The sequence below is a fragment of the Neodiprion virginianus genome, chromosome 3 (assembly GCF_021901495.1).
Source record: "Neodiprion virginianus isolate iyNeoVirg1 chromosome 3, iyNeoVirg1.1, whole genome shotgun sequence".
In the NCBI taxonomy this organism is placed as follows: domain Eukaryota; kingdom Metazoa; phylum Arthropoda; class Insecta; order Hymenoptera; family Diprionidae; genus Neodiprion; species Neodiprion virginianus.
In genome coordinates this window covers 13,702,244-13,723,409 of record NC_060879.1, presented here as the reverse complement: position 1 = coordinate 13,723,409, position 21,166 = coordinate 13,702,244, and the positions used below count along the sequence as shown (strand labels likewise).

General features: G+C 41.0%; 1 protein-coding gene and 1 long non-coding RNA gene across 2 annotated transcripts in view; one reads left to right on the top strand and one right to left on the bottom strand.

Annotated features, from left to right (window-relative positions):
- Window positions 1–21,166, bottom strand: part of LOC124300690 (glutamate receptor ionotropic, NMDA 2B) — a 1,918,249-nt gene that overhangs the window by 1,022,906 nt on the left and 874,177 nt on the right. The window contains exon 9 of the mRNA XM_046755014.1: window positions 7,111–7,258. Coding sequence (XP_046610970.1) covers window positions 7,111–7,258 — 148 coding nt within the window. The remainder of the gene's footprint in view (window positions 1–7,110; window positions 7,259–21,166) is intronic.
- Window positions 19,185–19,555, top strand: LOC124300706 (uncharacterized). Its single transcript, XR_006907291.1, has 3 exons — window positions 19,185–19,232; window positions 19,341–19,460; window positions 19,521–19,555. It is a non-coding gene; the product is annotated as an uncharacterized LOC124300706 (long non-coding RNA).

Sequence of the window (21,166 nt, the reverse complement as noted above, 5' to 3'; positions counted from 1 at the left end):
TCAGCTTTAACCCAGCTCCGAACTGCGTCCTTTTTATTGCTACTAAGTCGCCGCTCTCGTACTGCCGGGCATCCTTCCTCCCTTTATTGTAGTTTCTTTTGTTCTTCTCTTGTGCTTCAGTGATCGCTTTTGCTGCCTCCTCGCGCAACACACACCTGTTTTCATCAAATTGTGCTGTCCACTCCGCTTCAATCAATTCTCTGACCTGCATGTCCTCCTTGATCCGCATATCCACCCCAACGAGCAACTGAAATGGCGTCTTCCCGGTGCTCCTGTTGACTGTGGAGTTCAAAAACCTTTGCACCTTCTCGACATGCTTGTACCAATCGTCTGGATTAGGCGCCGTCAGTTTTGTTAACAATGGTATGAGAGTACGGTTTACTCTCTCTACCTGTCCGTTCCCCCTGGGAACTCCGGTCGTAATTAAGGAATGCTCTACACCTTCTTCGATACAGTAGTCCCTGAATGCATTGGACGTAAATGCTGTCCCTCGATCGGAGATGATTCGTTTCGGATTTCCAAAAACGGCAGCTTGCTTTGTCAATCTGTCTAATACCTCCACTGTATCAGTAGATTTAGTGGGATAAAGCCACGTAAACTTTGTAAATGCATCCACCACTACAAAAATATGCGCATATCTTTTCTTCGTAACAGTCATGGGGCCCACATGGTCAATGTGGTAAGTATCCAACGGCGTGTCTCCTTTGTCCAAAGGATTCAAATACCCCTCTTATCTACCCATTTTCCGCTCAGCCAAAATACAGTCTAAACAGTTGGCTATCACGTGCTCAACCTTTTCTCGCAGCCCCTTAAACCAGAAGTCTTGCTTAACAAACGCTTCGGTCTTTGTGACCCCAAAGTGGCCACGTTCGTGTGCCTGCTTGACTACCTGGGTCTGCATCGCCTTAGGTACTACAATTAGCAAATCGTCTTTACAATTTTTGTACAAAATATTATTTCTAATTACATACCCCTCGGTCCGGCTGCACGTTACGGCATCTATAAGCTTACGGACTTCACTGTCCTTGTTTTGTGCGCTTCTTAAACGTGCAATCAGCCCATCTTCACTCTCGCTTACACACATGACACTCGGCAATGGATTTCGGCCTAATGCATCAACATGCTGCATACTTTTACCTGGCCGATGACATACTTCATACTTAAAATCACCCAACAATAAAGCCCATCTGGCCACACGCAAACATAAATCTTTCTTTTTCATGGTCATTGCAAACGCTTGACAATCAGTTACAATAGTAAATGGTATAGGCAGTAAATACACTCTAAACTTAACCAATGCCTTAACAATAGCTAGCACTTCTAATTCATAACTCGTGTACTTAGACTCTGCAGGAGTTGTTTTCCCACTGGCAAAATAAACCGGATGGAACCTCCCGTCGTCCGGGTCTAACTGCATCAATATTGCCCCGTACCCTTCTATAGACGCATCCGTATGCAATTCAGTCTTAGCCCCTATTCTGTATAATTTTAACACAGGATTATTGGTAAGTACTGCCTTCAAGGCCTCGTATGCTTCTGTTTCATGATCCCCAAACCGAAACTTTACGTCCTTTCTCAGTAAATCTGTTAACGGCTTAGCAATCTTCGCGTACCCTCTTATAAATTTTCTAAAATAACCCGTAAGTCCCAAGAAACTTTGGACTTTTTTGACAGATGTTGGCTTGGGAAGGCTTGCCACGGCCTGGGTTTTATGAGTAGATGGTTTTATGTTGTCTTTCGAAATGACATACCCCAAGTACTCGATTTCTTTTAACATAAAACGACATTTTTCCCAGTTTATAACTAGCCCGTACTCTTCGGCTAATTTTATAACCATTACCAAACGTTCCCATGCCTCCTGGAGATTCTTCGCCAGGGTAACAATATCGTCCATATATACTATGACAATACCCTTATCTATAAGCTCCTTAAATATCATCGTAATATATTTCTGAAATACAATCGGGGAAATCTTTAAACCAAACGGCAATTTTAAAAACTCGTACTGTCCCGTCGGTGTGACGAAACCTGTATATTTACGACTCTTTTCGTCTAGCCATACATGAAAAAACCCATTCTTTAAATCTAGCGTCGTAAAATACTCCGAACCCTGTAACGCGTCTAAAATATCATCTATTAACGGCAACGGGAAATGTGGACATTCAATAAGCTCATTTAACTCGCGAAAATCTATACAGACTCTAATTGAACCATCTTTTTTCCTTACTACTACTATAGGACTCGCGTATTCAGAATTTGACGGTCTTATCACTCCGTCCTCTACCCACATCTTCATTAAATCATCGACTTCTTTTTTTTCGCAAGGGGCCAGTCTTCGCGGCCGTCTAACAATTGGCTTCTCGCTCTTTAAAACAATTTTAGCTGTTAATCCAACATCTCGCGTCTTTTCCGGCTTATACCCGTTAATAATGTCTCTCAAAGCGTCTCGATAAGGTATATCTTCAACATAAGATAAGTCTACCTCCTTGGTCTTCTCTATAACATTTATACTAAATATCTCCGGCGCATTTACGTTAGTCTCGGCTTCATCTAATTTAAAAAACGTCACTTCACCTCGTTTGACCCTAACTTCTACTTGGTCCAAGAAGTCAGTACCCAACAATAAACCGTAATTTGTCAAAACCTTATTAGATACTACATGCAATGTTACTGGCCAATTGTGCCCATCAGTATTAATTACCTTAGAAAAATCACCCCAAGTTTCATTACCAGTGGATCCAACACCTGCAAACTCAATTCTGCGGTTACCTAAAGGTGGTGACCCCAATCTTACATACTCATCTGATCTTATAAACGTTAAATCACTCCCCGTATCCACTAATGCTACAAACTTAGAGTCATCTATTGACACTTCCTTGGTGTACTTCTTCATATCTAGTCTTGAGATCACACATGATTCTTTCTTCTTGTCCGGGCACCGCGCCGCGATGTGCCCAAACTTATTGCAATTGAAACACTTCGCTCCTTTTTCTTTATCCGGACACTCCGCACTAACGTGATCTTCCACGCCACAATTAAAACACCTCGTTTTGTCACTTTTCTCACCAACTGCCTGCTTCCTCGGATGACCTTTTGCTTCCGGCTTCTTCGTCTTGTCGTCTTTCTTCTCGAAGGGCTTTGACTTCGTCTTCATGTCCCTTTTCATCGCTTCGTACTGTTCGAACCGCTCTTTTAATTCTTGCATCGTCTTGGCACCATACAGTGCACTTTTGTTTGTTACTTCGTCAGGAATACCCTGAATAATATACTCAACTAATGATCGTGTATCCACTGTTCCTTGCCCTGCAATCTCACGCATAGCGTACATGTACTGTCGCAGCGTCTCCTCCGTTTTCTTCTTCCTTTGCCCCAGCTCTCGGTGAATCTGCTGATCTGTCACTTTTTCTTGGAATTCGTCCTCCAGGGCTTTCTTGAGCTTAGCCCACGTCTTCGTACACCTTTCCTGCCGCACAAAAGCCAACGCTGAACCCGCCAACATCTTCTTTCCGAACGCGACTTTGTGTACGTCAGTCCACCCACAAACTTCCGCCATCTCTTCAAAATCTTCAAGCCAACGAGAAACGTTCATCAAATCGTCCCCGCTGAACTTCTCCAATGAGTTCTCCACGTCTTTTAAGAGCAATAACGTCTGCTTGGGTCTGTTCGGTCGTCGGATTACTGGGGTTGCACGGTCTACTTCGTCGTTGTTTTGAAGGTTCACCTCTTGGCCTGCCCCGGCGTCTTCCGGGATGCCTTCCGGTTCCTCTTCTTCGTCTTCATCTTCTTCTTCTTCGTCGTCGTCGTTGTCGTCTTCCTCGGCCTCTCGCGCCCCGTGCTCCCGTTCCAACCTCAACGCCGCCATCAACTGCTGTAAAAGTTCCCGCTTCCGACCTGATACCCTGAGGCGTCTTCCCCTGAGCTCAGCTTTTAGCTCTGGTACGGTCATTTGGGCCACTTCTTCATTGGTTAAACCCAACACTACGTTAACTCCTCCGTTGTTTGCCATCTTATCAAACTACACTGTCACACTTAACTTCAAACTCGAACTGTCACAATCTAGATCCCGGACGAGCCCCCAAATGTAATATACTTATCCCTGAGATGTGGATGGGATACAGGTTCTTAACTCTAGTAGTGAATAAGTTCAGGCTTTAGTTTAAGTGTTCATTACAGTGTTTTACATAAGAGTGACACGTCTTTCTCGGTAACGCAGTAAGAACTGAACTGCCTTCTCAGGTCAATTGACCCTCTGTCCCCGTTCACCTCCCACTCCACTCTTGCATCCCTCAACGTCATACTTACTCCTACACTCTGTACAAAATACCTTATTACTATACCTAAAACTACCTGATGGCCTGTGCATACTCGCATGTTTCTATTTTTTCGATATTACATGTATATGTATAGACAACACTACCTTCCACATAATTATATTACCTTTCATGTGGCATTTCTTGTATCTAATATAATAACCATGAAACAAGTCGAATATTGAATAATCATCACTCAATAATCTTAGTCAATGTTCAACTTGTTTCATCATAAATTTCATTATCAATTTGTCATGTAACGAGTCTATACTATACAAGTATATAACGAGGAGTACGGCAGATGATCTAAGTAATATCGGTTTGCATGTTCGCGTACCCTTCCGGCATTTCGAATTTTGTTAAAAGTACTAGTCATTTAGATTCCTGCTAAACGTGATTCATCATAAAAGAAAAATGTAATTTGAATATTTAATTCCAATCGTCAAACATTATGTACTGCTATTATAGTTACTTATATTGAAATATATGTATGTATAGTACAAACGTAAAACAGATTTCGTGAGATTCAAAGCGGTTAGAAATGTATTTTATTATAAACTCTCAATTTTGTAAGGCTTTGTATAATAGTTGTCGATGTAATGCATTAATTATTCAAATGGTTTCATCAAATAAATGTATAAACATGAGAATGTTGAAAATTCTATTCAGGTCGTATATCTCTTTAATTTTTATCACGTGGCTTTCATTTTCAAACTAAATGTTTCTGCGATGTTTCAGAAATATGTTACTAATATTAATCAAGCATGTCAGTGATATATCACAGACGTTTCAGAGACATGTCACTAACAATAATGAAGCATGTCAGTGATATACCACAGACCTTTCAGAAACATATCACGAAATATTGCAATGATATGTCAGAGACCTTTTAAAAATATATCGAAATACATTTCAGAAATATGTTAGAAATATGTGAGAAATGTTTCAGAAATGTATCCATATTATTTCAGAAATATGTTAGAAATATGTCAGTATCCGCAGATATAAATAATCAAATATTTCTGGTATACTACAGGAATATATCGAGACATATTGCAGAAAGATTTCGGATGTGTTACTGAAATATTTCTGAAATATTATCTCTAGCATTTTTCTTCTCGCTAAAATAGATATGATGTTTTTTCACGTCATTTCATAGATGGCTGGTACTGTCTTACGTGGCTTTTAACAAGTAGTGTAATACAATTGTAAACATGTCACATACATGCAAGGTCTACAATTATGCTTTTTGAGACGAATTTCGTAATGTATACTAATACAAGGCAAACGAAACACAATGAATCGGAACTTGCAGGTGATGAGAGAAATTAAAGACAATGTAGTCAGGGCGGCCAGATGGTCTAGTGAAGTAAGACACCGGCAAAGCATCTCTAGACACCAGGTTCGATTCGTGGCTCCGTCGCTAATTTTTCAAATTACCAAAAATTTTCGGATTTAGATTCTCTGAAATATTATCGAAAGTCAGAAACATGTCAGAAGTAGTTCAATAGCTATATTCGCAGACATAGACGTGCTTCTGTCATATTTCTGAATCTTTGCAATGAAATATTTCATGTTTCAAATCAAAGACTTCTGAAACAATTCTGAAATATTTCGTGCTGTGTGGATATGTATCTTACTTCACCCTGAACCTGCTTAACGCAAGGGGAACAAAATAACTAATACGTTGTTCAATTAGGAAATTGAACTTGTTTTTTGCACATATGTAACTTCTGTTACGTCCCAGCCGATAACTATGGCTGTACTCTCTCTGTACCGTAACCCACCGACGTTCAATTACCATAAGAAGGCATACATGCGCATACCATAGCCTTTAAGATCCGTATCGATTTAGATTTAGTTACCATCTTGGTGTGCAATGGTCTCACACCGACAATTGTTCACGTATCATTTTCATTTTTTTACTTTATATCTTCAATTTGAACTCACACATAGACCATATGGGTCTACAAACGAAATTCACGGAACTCAGGCTCACGAACTCTCACTGACCAAACGTAAGGAACGTTAGAAAAGACAAGATGAGCAATTCACAAAGTATCATTCTTAGAATTCAAATATGCATTCTTGTAACTAACTATCTTGTCAGCACTGCACCGATTGGCCTCTTCAAGACCACGTCTTGCACTGACGTAGCCAAAAACCAATCAGGAGTCTCTTCCAGATCTCCCACTATTGAAGATCCTTTTCGAACCAGACAGATGCAAACTAGAATCACTTCAGACATCAAAAGAATCATTTCAGACATCGAAAGAATCACTTCAGATATCGAAAGAATCACTTCAGACATCGACAGAAACAGAACCAATTTAGACTTCAGACCATTACACACCTAGAAATCAAAAACGTCATAAATCATTCTGTCATAGAGCACTCATATTCGGAAGCTTCGAACTTTAGTACAACTAACCGAGTGAATAACACTGAAAAACCATATCTCGAAAATCAGTTAACGAACGTATTATTGTTAATAAATGCGTATTTTAAATTAAAGTGTGTGTAGAGCGAATTATTTCAATCACGCATAGTGATAGCTGGCACGACCCACAACAAAGTTCCAGGTCAAGACAGGCTGCACGATAAATTCTATCGAAACCTAAACACCACAAGATTTGTAAATCAACTTAAGGGTGAAAATCACGCAGTGAAAAGGAGATTTCTCGCGATGTTCTTCCCAGAACGTAACACTTCTATCAAAATCGATCAAATTCCGTAGGAAGTCGAATAATATTTACACTTCGGCTTTACATGTAAAATTAGTACTTTTTTGTAAACTCACCTTTGAAGTGCCCCATCTACCATCCTCCACTCTGACCAACTCGTAAATAAAACCAAGTTCGTCAGCAAATCTTTCGAGCAGATCAATGCAAAAGCCACTGCAGCACTGGTAGAAGCTCTCATTCCGGTGTGCCTCTGCTATATCAATACTGAAACGAATTGTATGTATGTTAGAAAAGAACGACTGTACATTTCGGTTAAAGGATCGTCTTGACCTCACAAAGATGAACGAAAAAAAAAGTATCAAAAGAATCTATGCACTTGATGATACTGTAACAGTACAAAATTATTTATAGATTTCATATCGAAACCGTAACCAAGATTTTCGAAATAACAACCAAACAGCATAGACTTGAGAGATGATATGGTTTTTTCTCGCTTTGACATAGCAAACGCTATTTGTATAACTCTTTCTTCGTACCCTTCAATGTCAAGAAGTCACTGCAAGTCAGATAACGGCTCGGACATAGTAATACCATATTTCAATGTAAGGGTCAGTGACACCGCAGACAATAAGTATTTTTGCAGATTTAGCACCGATTGTCAGCTCGACGTAACTTCTCTAAGAAAAAATCCATTATGTCAGAATAAATATGAATATCTATCACCGGTAGGAGATGTATAACCACAGGAAACTTACATATCAGATAAATATATAAATACATGAAAATCATTACGAGAATATCGAAGACAGAAATCTAAATTTTACCATGAAACCAATGTGATTAGCCCAGCGATAGCAGAACGCGGGTCAAAGGCGCTACGCTCGGAGGTTATACTTCCACCTAGATGCTTGATAATTCATAAGTTCATGCAATGTGGATACCTGACCGGATTTCAGTTTCTCAAGCATCTATTATCCACGGTTAAGTCACGAGGTACGTGGCCGTCAGATCCAACTCACATATGTTACGTGGGGGTGAGAGTGTACTGAGCGGTGGTAATTAATGATTAATTGGTTAATCAAACTTGCTCCCACGTAACGTCAATGAATAAAAATTAAATCTAAGAAAGACCTACCTTTCGATAAGCCGGTAATTTGTAGGATCGTGTTACTATAGTCCTGTACAGGTCTGTGAAGTATGTTCAAATGATTGAGGCTAATTTATAATGATAAAAATGGGAAAGGTTGTCGTTCAAAAGATATGGCTTGGAATGATTTAACTGGTAAAAGATAAAGTATATTCGGTACGATTTGGTAGTTAAATTGTCTGGTAACAATGAGTGTTGATAATGATGTAACAATTTATAAAGTGTTGGAATTTATATAAATTTTGAATTTATATAACAATCGACGCCGACGGACGAATTTATATTCAAATGCAGAGAAGCTGCAGAATCGCTAAATTTGACGGTTTGCGTGTTTGAGCAAATCGTGTGCTATTCTATTCTATTGATATTATTGTTAGATACCAAGAAAATTTATACTGAACGATGGTTATAACTAGCTGGTCGTGATTATTGTATCGATCTTTTTAGGTTATCTTAAATTAACTGCTGCTGTCATATCACATTGTGCTTAAATCTTGGAAACAATACGTATGATTTAATTGGGGTAGTGAAGCTAGCCACCAACTCTAGTCTTACTTTTGACTAGATATTATGGAAGTAAATTTTGATTAGACAGGTGAAAACATTAGAATTCGTTCAATGTTGAAGATTAGCACTCGGATTGACGTATCTTTAGATGTAATACGGCGAGATTGAGAGCCGTCGGATCGTGTCGGTCTGCGTCAGTAGAATTTCTGGATCAGGGTCCCACCTCAGGATCAGGAGCGCCGCAGCCTCCCCGCTCACCCCGCCTACACCCAACCGAGGCAACCGCGAGAGACCAGCGAGCGACGAGGGAGCACCACCCCGCCCAACCCCAGGACCCCGTAGCGCTGCGCGGAAGACGACATCGCGATCTAGCCTTAAGTTCTGCGCCGCGTAGCGACGACAGGTACGCGTCAAGTTGCGCAATCCCCAAAATCGATGACATATCGATTGTTGCGCATTCTTAGGATGATGACGTCACGAAGGATTAGCGTTACGAGATCGGCGTTGCGGCCGATCGGCCATCTGAGATCACTCTAGTTCTGGCGACGGATTAGGGAGGTAGCGCGGCGTTTACTAGTTGCGAGTTTTGTTTATTGTGTGGAGAAGTCGAGTTGTATGGCGAAGATGATGGCCGTCAAGGATCACGAGGGAGTGGGAGACTTCCTCTCCTGGATGTGGAGCGGTAAGCGCTGCTAATATTCTCGCGAGAGAATTTCGAGAGATATCAAATAAAGGCTTGCCGAGGAACGGATAGCCATCGAGGATTTGCGTTAACCAAAGTACTCGAAATTCTTTAGCCGATATATCTGCTTGGTGACCGTAGCCTGAGTTGCACGTAATAAAGTAGAGCCAATTTCGTGTGATCGAGGAGGTCGAGTCGAACCACGTGTTGAGGCGAGACACTATTGTCTCGAATTTGAGTGTAACCAAATTCCGTTACACGGGGTCACGTCAACTCTGTACGATATAATCTCATTTCTCGTGTAGGTCGCGAGCCGTCGAAAGGGGAGCGTTCGAATTCGCGAACCGCGTCCCGACGTCGCGGAGAAAGTTGAGCTCGGGTGCGCGTTAATAAGGATTTTCTTTTGTAGAGGGTAGTCGCGGGTGACGCGACGAGCCTCTTTTTCGTTTGGACTTTTGCCTTAGTAGTTAGTGATAAGGTGGCGATTAGCGCCCGTAGGCATAAGCAATTTTATTTCTTTGTTTTTTTTTTTTTGTTTGAATTATTACCGATCGCGGACAGCGTCGGCCGGGAATTCGGTTCCGTCTCCGTCAAGGAGTTTATTATTAAGTTGGCGATTAGCGCCATTCCGTAGAGGACGATCGCGGGCAGCGCGTCGGGTCCTATTTTGTTTTTGGTTTTTGTAAATTAGCGGTTCTTATCAAGACAGCGACTAGCGCACGTAGGCCGTAGAGGTCTTCTAGATCTATTAGATATTCTTTTAGTTTGTTCTATCTTTTTTTTTGTTAAGCCTAAGTCTCTAATTTTGGATCGCGGCTGGCGACTTACGGGCTATTACTTCTCTGTATTTGTAATTGTAATCGCCAAGAACGACTTTTGCCGTATTATTATTTTTATTTTTGTACTATCGCTGGCTGGAAATATATTATTGGAATTTTATTATTGCTTTCTAAAATAACGTGTTGGCGTACGTGTGTCGTATCTCTCTCTACCCAAAAATTACCCCTCCCCTCTCCGCGGTACTGAGCTGCCGAGTACATGGTCGCGGTATATCGCATTACCGATTTCGAAGCGTGTTGACCACGCCAGGCGCCCAACAAATTTCGCGATATTGTTTTAGGTCCAGGATACCTCGCGGACGCCGATTTATTGTGCACGCGGTAAGTTCTCGGTCATCTTCTCCGAGTGACCGAGGAGCGGGAAAATCCACGTCACAGTAGATAAGCATTGTAACGTGACATTTTTGATGCCCGTTAGAAGGGGCTCCTTGAACCCTGGACGGAACCAAAATTTAGGGATTTCCGAGATTGAGTCGTTAAATCTTTGCAGATGAGCGCCAGGACTAGAGTCGCGTATCTGAAACTACGAGAGGGGACACTTTAGCGAATAGCGTAAGATATTTCTGGTTTTTTTTTTTTTCATTTTTTGAGCTACAACGACATCAGGCAGGAAGTCGGTACCGAATTCAAGTAAATTGCGGAGTGGCGGACTAGCGACGATTCCGAAGGAAGGATGTCGAAGCTGCGGAGTGGGAGCCAACGCAGATTCCCGCATCGCGGGAATCCAAGGCGGACGCGATTCCTGCTGGCTGCCGGCGCGCTGCAGCCTCTCCCCCTTCACACCGCCAAGAATTGACCAGCGAACTTGCGACGGACCGACTAACGACGAGGGAGCACCATGCTCACCACCAAGACGCCATGGAGCTGCGCGGAGGACGAGATTGCGATTGCTAAATACTACTTAACGCTAGTTAAGTTCTGCGCCGCGATGCTATTAAACGTGTGCGTTGAGTTGCGCAATCGACGAAATCGATGACGGTTCGATTATTGCGTATTCTTGTGGTGATGACGTCACGTATAGGATAACGTATCGAGATCTGTGTTGCGGCAGGTCGTAGGTTTTTGAAACCACTCTAGTTCTGGCGGTCATGATAAATAGTCACGTTTTGGGGAGTTTCGCGAAGTAATGGAGCCGCCTAAAAATCGCGAAGGGGATGAAGAGGATGTTGCGGGGATGTAAAAGGTAAGCGCTGCTTCTATCCTCGTGATTGAATTTCGAGCATAATTGCGAAAGGGCTTGCCGAGTTACGGATAGCCGTTTTGGATTTGCGTTGTAGAAAAGTACTCGAAATTCTTTTGCAGATTCTTTTGCTTGATGACCGTGGCCTTAATTCGCGTGATAGAGTAAAGTAAATTTCGAGTCTTTGAGAAAGTTGAGTAGAGTCACGGGTTTTAGTTGAGTCTCTCTCGTTTTTGAAATTAAGTACAGCCGAATTCCGCTGTACCAGGTCGAGTTGCGTTATCGGGTCTTCCAGTGTCGCCTCTCGAGGAGGTCGTGAAGTGCCGAATTGGAGTGCTCGAATTAGCGAATAATGTTTTCAAGGATTTCAAGAAAGTTTCATTTCGGATGCGTTGCGATAGCGTTCAGTTGAGGTTACGATGAGTTGCGTTTGCGCTTAGTTCCGTACCCGTTTAATTGAGATGATATTAATTGAGTTGCGTTATTTTGAGATTGTGTTTAGTTGGGGTTGCGTTCAGTTAAGTTTTCGTTTATGTAAGATAGTGTTTACTTGAGTTGAGGTTACTTATAGTCGAAATTCCCGTTGCGTTGAGTAGCGGTTGAGACGAGTAGTCCGTATATTGAGTTTTACTTGCGTCTGAAGTATGGTGGCGTTTAAGGACTTGTTTGGTTGAAATAAGTAGGAAATAAGCTTTAGGTTTAGTTAAGTTGTCACATTTACATTTACGGCAGCTTGCGGTAGCGTTGAAGCTCCAAGTCGGGTGAGATCTTAGGTGAGATTGAGGACGCCGTCTATTCGGTAGCCCGACGGCGCACCGTCGAGAAAGTAATTTTAGTTTCGGTTTCTAGCAATTATTGTTATTGAGGAAGAATTGCGTATTTGCGAATTGAGAGAAGCATAGGGAGATTTCGTAACTGTTGAGTGAAATTTTAGTTAGGGAGCCGCGAGCTCAGTAGAGTAAGGAATAGCGTAGGTTACGTGTAATTTTCTGTTTGTTTTTGGAATCGCGACGAGCGACTTCTGAATTATTTTTTTTTTGTTTTTGTATCACCGATATTGTGAAACATAACATTTTATTTTACTTCTTTTGTTAAGTACCGTGTGGTTTTTGAGTGTCTCTCTTTCTCTCCAAAAATTACCCCTTCCCTCTCCGCGGTACTGAGCTACCGAGCATATTTCCGCGGTATAACGCATTAACGATTTCGAGGCGTATTAATCACGCCAGGCGCCCAACAACATTTCGCGATATTGTTTTTGGATTCAGCTTATACTGCGGGACGCCGAATTATTGTGTAGGCGGTAAGTTCTCGGTCATTTTCTCCGAGTGATCGTGGTACGGAAAAATCCACGTCACAGCATGTAATACCTATATTCAGTGAGGCGCTGGCGAATTTCGTATTGAGCCGGACAGTGCTACCAACTTCATTTGCGGCCGAAGAAATTTCAAAAGCGAAATAGCCGGTTTTTCAACGATAACTCGAGATAGCCGGTTTTTGAAGCCTGACTCGAGATAGCCGGTTATTCTCCGCAACCATCGATATAATCACTGTTCAGGTCTATCTAAACTTCGCACGGGAAAGAACTCTACCAAATGATAACAATACTCGATGAAAGACGTAACAAACGCTTTTTAAAAATTTATTTCGTCATTTCAGCTACTTATCATTGCATGAATACGATAAATGCTATTCGTTAATTAGCATTAGCTGGAAATAGGTTTTTGAATTCTAGACATTGTGACGCGGTTTTTTCCGGTACCTCGGTCACTTGGAGAAATAACCGAGAACTTACTGAGTACACAATAATTCGGCGGCCCGCGATGTAACCTGAAAAACATATCGCGTGATTATGTTGGGCGCCGGGCGTGATTAACACGCCTCGAAATCTTTACCTTCGCTAACCCTCAGGAGCGGGAAGGAGTAATTTTGGAGAGAGAGAGAGAGAGAGAGAGAGAGAGAGACACACGAAAACCAGACGCTATTTATTTAACCAAAGAAATAAAATAACATAATATATTTCACAATAGCGATGATACAAAAACAAAAAAAAAAAGAATTATTCAAAATTCGCTCTTCGCGATCCGACATCAAAATAAAAAAAAAAAAAACAGAAAATTATACGTTATCTACGCTCTTACTTAATCTACTGAGCTGGCAGCTCGCTAATAAAATCTTACTCAAAATTTAAAAAATCTCCATTTGCAACTCTCAATTCGCAACTTACAAATTTTTATGTTATAGCAATAATTGCTAGCAACCGAAACCATAACTAATTTCTCGACGGTACGCCGCCGGGCTACTGAACAGACGGCGTCCTCAATCTCACTCAAGATCTCACCTGACTCGGAGATTCGACTCTACCGAGAGCTGCATTAAATCTAAACTTGACAATTTAAATTAAGATAACCCTTATTCTCTACTTAACTCCACTAAACCACATCCACAGAGCTCAACCTGATGTGAAACTCAACTATACAGATTCTGAAGCGACAACATAATTCAGACGCAACTAAAACTCCATAACACGAACTTCTCGTTTCAACCACTACCCAACGAAACCGCAATCTCAAGTATACGCAACCGTAACTCAACTTAACTGAACACAATATTAACTAAACAGGAACTAAACTAAGCGCAAGTGCCACCAAACGTAACCTCAACTAAACGCTATTGCAACGCATCCGAAATCATACCTTCTCGAAACGCTCGAAACCGTTATTTGCTAATTCAAGTACTCCATTTCGGCAATTCGCGACCTACTCCAGAGGCGACACAAAAAAAAAAAACCCGATAACGCGGCTCGACCCAGTACAACGCAATTCGGCTGTACGTAATCTCAAAAACGAGAAAAACGCAACTAAAACCTGTGACTCTACTCAACATTCTCAACTACTCAAAATTTACTCTATTTTATAATGCGTAACTCAGGCTGCGGTCACCAAGCAAAAGAATCGGCAAAAGAATTTCGAGTACTCATCCGCAACGTAAATCCAAAATGGCTATCCGTTATTCGGCAAACTTTTACGCAATTATTCTCGAAATTCCATCGCCAGGATATAAACCGCGCTTACCGTTCAACACCGACGCAACGCACTCTCCTTCCCCGTCGCGATTTTTAGGCGGCTCCATTACTTCGCTAAACTCCCCAAAACATGACTATCTATCATGACCGTCAGAACTAGTGTGGTTTCAAAAACCTACGACCTGGCGCAACACGGATCTCGATAAGCTATCCCATACGTGACGTCATTCCCGCAAGAATACGCAATAATCGAACCGTCATCGATTTCATCAATAGCGCAACTCGATGCGCGCCTTCAGTAGCATCGCGGCGCCCAACTCAACGCGAGATTGCAATTTCGTTGGGACTTGGTTGGCTCCCTCACCGCAGCCTCGATATCCTTCCTTCGCAATCGTCGCTGGTCCGCCACACCACAATATCCTCGAATTCGTTGCTGACATCCTGCCTGATGCCGTTGTAGCTCGAAAAATAATACAAAAAAAAACCTGAAATATCTTTCTTTATTCGCTAAAGTGTCCCCTCTTGTAGTTTCGGATGCGTAACTCTAGTTCTGGTGCTCTTTGACAAATATTTTGTGCCTCAATCTCGGAAATCCCTGAATCTTGGTTCCTCTCAGGGTTCAGAGAGTCACTTGTAACGGGCATCAGGAATGCCACGTTACAACATATGTAAAGAAGAAATCCTCTCGCTTCACGGCTGATGGTGAGGAATCGGAGAATCGGTACAGTCATACAGACTGAGACACACCGGTAGACTTCTAGCGAGGAAGGACGGTTAGGCAAGAGAGAATCTGAAAGAAAAGTGGAAGAAGGAGCATCTCTTTCGATTCCTGTTTATAGGTTAGGGACGAACTAATTTTTTTCTCTAATATTACGCTTGTAATTATTTCATTCTAATAAACCACCTGTTTATAGGCATCGAACGACTTAACTTCCACAAACGACCCTGAGGTGAAAACAATCCTTACACATTAGACTGGGCCAAAAAAATTGACTATTTTTTTTTTTGAAAAATATATTGAGAATATCATTCAGTATGGCAAATAAAAAATTTCATGAAATTTTAAGCCCTTAATATTAACTTTGAGAGGTCTATCATCGCTATTTTTGATTTTTAGTAATAATTTGATGTTTTACGTCAGAACTGTCGAAATATTGAAGTGAAAAAATTTATGTTCACTTATCCCTTTATAAAATTAAATTCCCTACAAAAAAGGTCCGATTATAGATTTTTGTCAGACAAGCCGTTTCCGAGTAATTAAGCTTAATAAATTGATATAATTTCTCGATTAATTCTCGATTAATTCTCGATTAGTTCTCGATTAATTCTCGAGAAATTATATCAATTTATTAAGCTTAATTACTCGGAAACGGCTTGTCTGACAAAAACCTATAATCAGACCTTTTTTGTAGGGAATTTAATTTTATAAAGGGATAAGTGAACATAAATTTTTTCACTTCAATATTTCGACAGTTCTGACGTAAAACATCAAATTATTACTAAAAATCAAAAATAGCGATGATAGACCTCTTAAAGTTGATATTAAGGGCTTAAAATTTCATGAAATTTTTTTTTTGCTATACTGAATGATATTCTCAATAAATTTTTCAAAAAAAAAAAATAGTCAATTTTTTTGGCCCAGTCTATTACACATATAATTCTCATGTGACAGTGAAAACAGATTTCATTACCAGTCTTGTTCTTCAAATCAAATACGCCACGATAACGTCCAGATTGATTATAATGCAGGTTACATATGTGATAGCGAGCCATGATGTAATCCATTTTCAAGAAGTTTATCCTACACCTCACTAATTGAGTTGGATGCAAACGTGACAATAAATTCGTCTGGTAAAAAGATAACGTCTTCAGACCTCGTTGCTCTCGAATTACCGAATTCATTGTATGGTAAGGGTATTAGTAGATATAAGAGTTTTGGGACACAATGTCGGCGTACCGGCAGAGTTACCTCGATTCCTTCCATACCGATAGGCAGTATGTTATCCCTGCGATGGTAAGCCTTACCCAGAGTGGTGTTACCGATAGGAGCGATACTATAGATAGCACCACCTGTATTTTCGCTCGATCTCACCGACAGGTAGTGGCTCGTGTTACCGACGGAAGCGTTATCACAGAAGACGCCACGTGTATTTATGCTCGATTTTCCGAGTGTGTGTAATGAGATTTCGGTGTTGTCAGATGAGCAACCATTTTTGAATTTTTACCGTCAGATGAGCAGACGTTTCTAATTTTTGCCGTTAGATAGCAGACGTTTTACCGACGAAAGTGTTACTGATAAGAGCATTAACATAGATGGCTCCACTAGTCACTGTCATACCGATCAGGTTTGTTGTGTGTCCAATATTCACAGCAATATGGAGTTACCTTCAGCTTCACCGATAGTAGGTGTTACTGGCAGAACTGTTACCGCGAGTTTACCACATGTGGCGCGCACATTATCGATCAATCGATGTTCTATCGATCAACTCTGCTTTGTTTTCAATGTCCGCCGCAAGACGGCTACTTTTTATTAGGTGGTGGTAGTGGTGGGTCAGATAAAATATTTCAAAATAACGGTTGAATGCTTTGAATGCATCGTAAAATTTTTTCCCACGAAATGCAGGTCGAAACCTGTGGAATATGAGGTTTGTCAAAAAATTTCCCACAAAATGGCGGATGGCATTGTCAATAAATCAGTCTGGATAGGGGGCGCGTTTATGGAAATTCTTCCCGCAAATGCATGTCGAGACTTGTCTGGTGAAAAATTGTAATGGGGATGGGCGGTGTATAAAACATGATAGTCGCTCTGTTTTTATCGTCTCTTCTCGTTGTGAACTGCTCTTACTTGCGAAAAAAGAAACTCTCAGCGGAACGCTATGGATCTGGCAAAAGTCAACTACGTCAGCTGCCTTGAGAATCTGCCGACCAAGAAAATGTTGGATCTCGAAATTGGGTACGTGTATGACGTCACTGGGCTAAAACTGGTCTAAAAAAAAAATTCGGGGTACGCGTTCTGGCGATGACCGAGGGAGAGTATAACATCTTTTCACAGCTGAGTATCGCCAGGGTTGTTCAAGAAGGTTGTAACATGGCTGGGAAAAATCGTCTGCAATTTAAATACTATGGCGGAGTATTCAACACGTTTGAATTTTCATGCAGCTATGTACCGTAAATAATCTATGTCATCCCCTCTACTTCTACGAAATTCATCCGCGAAGGGATAAAAGCAGGTGTGCAGGAGACTAAATAGTAAGTCGTCTACCGTTAATATTTAAGAAAAATCGAGCGCAACATCCCTGTTCAACACGGCTATGGCCCCAGACGTGCAATGTTTCATCGGCCGTAGAAAGAAGCTTGTACCCAAAGAAGTTGCAGTCATCGACGTGCACCGGCCTGGATTACATCATTATCAAGTCACCCTGTGGTTTGGCTAGCCTACCACTTGAATGTAGAGCTACTAATGCTTAGTTACCACGCAATCATCCCAGAATACCATGGAATGCTGACAAAAAATCTCACGAGAATGTGTCAAAGGGGAGGAGAAGAAAACATAGCTGACGGGGATTCTCGATGGTAAAACGAGAGTTACTGATATGGAAGATTTGCACATCACACCCCTGGTAGTGGAAAAATTGAAGGAAGCGGCACCCTGGCATGACTGAAACCATGGATACTTTCCATCGGATGATATTGGAATACAGCCTGACATACAACTGCGCCTATGAAAACGTGCAGAGGCTGAAGAGTTGGTATTTGAAGGGGTGTACCGGCTCTCTCGGGAAATCCTTCCGTCTGTACAAACAATTAGAGGGTTTGAAGGCAATGAGGTCTGGGTATATCACTTTTTTGCCAAAAGAATTCATCTAGACGTTCGCAATAAACACCGTCAATGAGGTTTGGGATAAACTGCCTGAGAAAATAAAAATCGACGATAACATTGTCAGTTGCCGCAGATGCCTCCTGCATTATACACCAGGACGTGATGGTGACATAGCGAATGGATGAAATCCGATAGTAAAAGACTGTCTGAAATGCAACCTTCTGCATAAAAAAATGCCTGCAATATGTACAAAAATACTAGTAGAATTCATTAAAATTATTACAATTACACTCTAGTCTCTCTATCTAATAAAAAAATCCTGTCCCGCGTGAACAAATGAAAAAGAAGACTTTAATGGCAACAGGTAAAAAAGATTATAATGACAATAGTATACGCATGAAGTTGGCAGTGGGGTGAGATGCCGAAAACAAAACAAAAAGCATCTAGCAAACAAAACTTCCCATATTCAGAACAAGATGTGCGCTGAGAAGTCGAACGTGGAGTATTTTCAAATAAACTCATTTAATAATAAGGTTGCTGTTGCTATGAAGTTAGTGTCAAGTGATTGACAGCTGTCATCGGCTGTTTATGACAGTCTTTGAAAAATATCTTTATAATTATCTGTTTCTGACACACAAAAAATGAATATGTAAACGAGAATTATCAAGATGTGTCCCGACGGGAATTATCTTCTTCGCGCGCTGACGTACTGTGTACACGGCTCTCGAGATCGACACGCAGAGGTGAGACTGAGTATCGTTTCAAATATAGTTGATAATTGGTCTACATTTGCGGGTTTTATTACAGGTAATGAGTCCAACGGTGCCGTTATTAGGTCACCTGGTGATTACAAATCATTCATGAATAAAAATGGAATTCACGGGGGAGAAGCAGAATTAGCTGCAGCTGCGGACATTTTTGAGATATGTTTATCCACAACAAATCGGATCCCAAGATGTAAGACAATTCTTGCTACTCTTCACCGGCGACGGAGACAGTGGACACTTTGATGTCTTGCAGAACCAAAATAAAATTCAGATAGTGAGTAATTTTGATGTCTTGCAGAACCAAAATAAAATTCAGATGGTGAGTGATAAGTATCAAAAGTAACAAGCAAATGATAATTAATCTAAATATATCACCAAACAGTCAAAAGGACAGCCAGGATTTACGTTGGCAATGGAGAAAGGCGGAGTTTCAATCTGCAAACAAGGCGATGAAGACGGTGGATGGTCGGACGTATCACAAAAGAAAAAGGAAAATAAAATTGTAAGTGCGAATAACCAAATAAGCCATAGAATGATATCAAACAAACATTCGTATAACCAGGCAAGAGGACGACCAGGATCTATGTTGACCACAAGAGAAAGAGGTGTTTTGCGGAGTGAACAGCAATGCAAATATACAGAAAAAAATAATATAAAGAAGGTGATTTTGGAGAATAACAGGCAGAGCGGTAGCAAAAATGATTCAGCAATCGTGAGCAGTAGCCAAAATAATTCAGCGAAGGGTGTCGAAGAATTAGAAGAATCGATTGTGATTATTGATTTGAAAAATAAATCAAGAGGACGACCAGTCAATATTATGATCATAGAAGAGAGAAAAATCAGACGACGAGAACAGCAGCGAAAATGTAGGGAAGCGAACAAAAGATATCATACTGGCAAACATGTAAGCATAAGTAATGAAACAGAACTCGAGGAGAACGAAGAAATATCAAGTCAAGGAGATAGATCGATATCGATGGAGAAGGAACACCAATTTTCAACCAACGAACAGAAGCTTAGATTGATGAAAAAAAAGAAAAGTAAGCACAAAAGGAATTGAACTGGACAGCAAGAGACAACGAGTAGATGAAACAACAGACGAAAAAGAAGTATATCAACGACTTATGAGCAAAAATAACGTATCTGAAATTCATGTTTGTGGAGAAATATTAAGTGACAGTGATACATCGACATCGATAAAGAAGGAACTGTCTGTATTTAGCCAAACAATAGAACATAGCAGAGACAGGTTGAAATTGGAAACAGGGAACGAGTGGAAGCAATGAAAAGTGAACTGGTACTTTCTAAGCGAACTCGCCTAAGAATCATTGCTGAGCATCGTTACAACGGGGATATTGAAAAAGGCATTTTCAAAACTGTGGAGCAACTAGACATGGGTGAAATGAAAGTAAAATGTGAACATTGCAATGCAGAAAGGTTCAACTATGAATCAGGAAGGGTGGCAAATAATCGCTGTCATGGAGGAAAAATAACATTACCACCACTAACGGAATATCCTGATGTACTTCAACGTCTGCGAGGAAGAAATCACGAAGTATCAGGACACTTCAGACAACATATAAGATCATATAATGACGCGTTTGCGTTTGCATTAGTCAATTGCACCGTGGCAGATCTGGGGAATCGAGGACCATATGTGATGAAAAAAAATCGGGGATGTGAGTTCCAAAATATCTACAAGTTTAGAGACCGCGAACAATAACCGACTGAGATACGGACAAATTTACATCTACGACGCACAAACTCAGCTAGCGCTGAGAGAAAATGACGGTGATTTAGGATGGAGCTATAATATGAAACACATAGGAACAAACAAGACAATCTCTCCTGTTCAATACTATGCAGGACATCGATTGGCCTTACGTCGAGGTGAAGCACAGAATCAGTTGTTGCGAACCGGACGATTGACACAACACTATGTGATTCACGCATATCTCACAATCGAATCGCAGCATTTATTGTTTTTAAGAAATAATCAGAAGCAACTGCGTGTAGAATGTTACAAGGGAATGATTGATCACATATCAAATATTGAAGCGAATACGTCGAATCGAACAAGACATGGGAACCAAATGATTTTACGCTCGACATCTTCCGGCAGCATGCGACATATGCAACAGCAGTATCAAGATGCAATGGCAATAACAACGAAAGTTGGACGACCGGATTCATTCATCACAATGACAT